At 45.9% G+C, this 2,630-nt stretch overlaps 1 protein-coding gene across 1 annotated transcript in view; it reads right to left on the reverse strand.

The window, feature by feature from the left end:
• Positions 1-1,774, reverse strand: part of LACBIDRAFT_329167 (uncharacterized protein) — a gene marked incomplete at both ends in the record, with an annotated part of 2,305 nt that extends 531 nt beyond the window's left edge. The window contains 8 exons of the mRNA XM_001883322.1: positions 5-83; positions 141-351; positions 392-441; positions 543-590; positions 654-1,101; positions 1,163-1,348; positions 1,402-1,572; positions 1,628-1,774. Of these exons, the coding sequence (XP_001883357.1) occupies positions 5-83; positions 141-351; positions 392-441; positions 543-590; positions 654-1,101; positions 1,163-1,348; positions 1,402-1,572; positions 1,628-1,774 (1,340 nt within the window). The remainder of the gene's footprint in view (positions 1-4; positions 84-140; positions 352-391; positions 442-542; positions 591-653; positions 1,102-1,162; positions 1,349-1,401; positions 1,573-1,627) is intronic.
• Between the last annotated feature and the right edge of the window lie 856 nt (positions 1,775-2,630).

Consider the following 2,630-nt stretch of genomic DNA (forward strand, 5'->3'; position numbering starts at 1 on the left):
ATACATGAGGGAGTCAAGGATCGCGTGTTGTGCGCGGATGTGCTGTTGATCGAATATAGCGTCTTGGACATGAGAAACAATGACTACAAACAGAAGCGAAGTCAGAAGAGAATTTTTAAAATAAAAACTCGAGAACTTACGTTCCGGAGCCAAGCGAACGGGGCGACGTCCCAAGATACCGCGGACTTCAGCACGACGAACAGGTTTCAAGCTGAATTCACAGCAGGTGAAATGCGCAGTAGTACAAGGCACACAGGGGTAACCCCAGCCTTGAAACTGACATTTCTCCTCCTTTCGGTTTTTGCCCATCGAGCATTGAACGCAAGGCTCGGGGATCTGAACAGAAGAGAACTTGAGTAAAATAAAAAGAAGATACAATAAAGTAACTCACGAATGGTTTGTTGAAAAGATGCTCCAAGTCGGTGGGGACGTTGAACGCCCCTATGAAACGCTCATGAGGAGGTACTGAATAAACAAAGACTTTCGTTAGCAACTAGAAATGAAAAAAAGAAAAGAAAAAAAAAAAAAAAAAAAAAACTTACAGAGCCTTTGCTTATCACGAGTTAGCTCGGGGTTAATGACCTCTGGCGCTATAAGAAAAAGTTCGAAGTTAAAAAGTGAAGCGTGAATTATAAGAAAACATGAAGACGTACCGCTTTTACGGGGCCGTCCACGTTTACGAGGAGGAGGACTAGCAACGAACGACTTGTCCGATTGCTCATCCTCTCCTTCCTCACTGGGACTCCGTTTGCGTTTGCTGGCCTTAGATTTCGTGCTTGGAGCAAGCACGAGAGTGTTCTTCATTTTGGCAATAGCTTTTGCAGGGCGATCACGACACGTGTGCATCTCCACCTTAGGAATGTTGAGGCGGGGGACTGCGAGGATCGAAGAGGCGTTGGCAGGCGGTGCTGGAAAAGATGCAATAGGTGGCAAGATACCAAGCGGCGGCGTAGGAGATAAAGAAATAGGAATTGGTGCGTCAGCAGAACCAGTTGCTGGAGTAGCAGAAGTACGAGAGTGGCCGGCAGCAGGAGGACTGTCCGGCGGCGAAGGCGTAAACTTCATGAGGCCTGGCGACGCGAGAACGCCTCTACGACGTTTCTAAAAAGAAGTAAAGAATAAATCAGAAAAAGAACGAAATAATTAGAATACGAAAACTTACAAAGATGGGAGAGTCCTCTCGGTCAGACTCCTCGTCAACGGGTGATGGATGACGACTAGTGACAGGAGTAGACGGCGCCAGGAAAGGATTTGCCCTGACAGGCGCGTCACAAATCGCAGGAAGAACTTGAAGGAGTTCGTCATTACTCAACGGAGTCATGACGAAGTCCCCAGTAAGACAATCCACCTAGAAATAAAAAATCAGATAGAGTAAAAAGATGAAGAAACAAGGACATGCACTGGGAGATAATAATCCTCGTCACCTTCAGGCGCCTCGAGCATCCACTCATCCCAAGCGGAGTTGGCGTGGTCGGTACTCAAAACGGCCCATGCGTTGTAAAGAGATTTACGCACGCGAAGGTCGCATTGAGTTTCTTGCACGCCGTCGTCAAGAGAACGGCAGTATCTCGACTAAGAAAACAAATGTCGAGTTAACAGGAAAAGAAAAAGATAAGAGACGACTTACCATGAGCGGATGGACAATAGCCAATAGATTGGCGATGTCTTCACCATCGCAAATCGCAAGTGCCTCCTCGTCGAACAGAGAGCGAGTGGAATGGTATGCAGCGCGAGTGTAGACAGAGCCGTCGAAGAGCACTTGCCAACTAGCCATGGCAAAGTGAGCAGAAAGCAGAGGGGAATGTGAGAAGAAGAAAGGGAACTTTAAGAAAGAAAGACGACCAAAAAGGGGCCCTCCTTTATAGCACGAGAAAAACAAAAAGGTTCCTGTGTTCCAGAGGAGCTCCGTGTCCGATTTGTTGCGGTTCCTGCGAATCATTGAGAATCCCAAAGTTTAAAGAAAGTTTATTGGGCGCTTGTGTCTAAAAATAGATTTTCGGAGGCTTTTGACTTGACGTGCGTGAGATGCATACTATAACGAGGAAAACGTCGGTGTGGCGGACATTGACACCTTCAGGAAGTGTCAAAATATGTCAGTCGATCCTGGAAAATCTTGGCGATCCGTCGCTACAATATGAGAACGTGTGAACCACAAGACAAAGTCCAGAAAAAGACGTCCTCAGAAGGGAATCTTGCAATGACCGAGGACGGTCAGTATTATAGTGGGGGGGAGATGATACGGATGAAACCATTTCACCCATATAAAATTCGATTTTAACGATTTTACCGATAAAGGTCGTCTCTAATAAATACACTACATACAATTGCAATGATACAAAGAGTCGATGCGCATACCCGGCGCAGTTGACTAAAAATGCAAATGCGTGGAATCTGAAAATAGGACAAAGGCTTTGGAACTGGCAGCAGTACGTGTCGTGACATTATACTTGGATCCCATCTAAGATTCACCTACCATGAAATAGAGCACGGAGAGGTTCTAGAGTAAACACCCAACGCAGGGAGAAGAATTGCATTACTACTCAAGGGTTTAGAAACACATAATGGATTTATTGTGAAAACTCGTGCTTATACAAGAAATACAGAAAAGACGACATAGACGCCTAAATGGC

The sequence above is a fragment of the Laccaria bicolor genome, genomic scaffold (assembly GCF_000143565.1).
Source record: "Laccaria bicolor S238N-H82 LACBIscaffold_20 genomic scaffold, whole genome shotgun sequence".
Lineage (NCBI taxonomy): Eukaryota > Fungi > Basidiomycota > Agaricomycetes > Agaricales > Hydnangiaceae > Laccaria > Laccaria bicolor.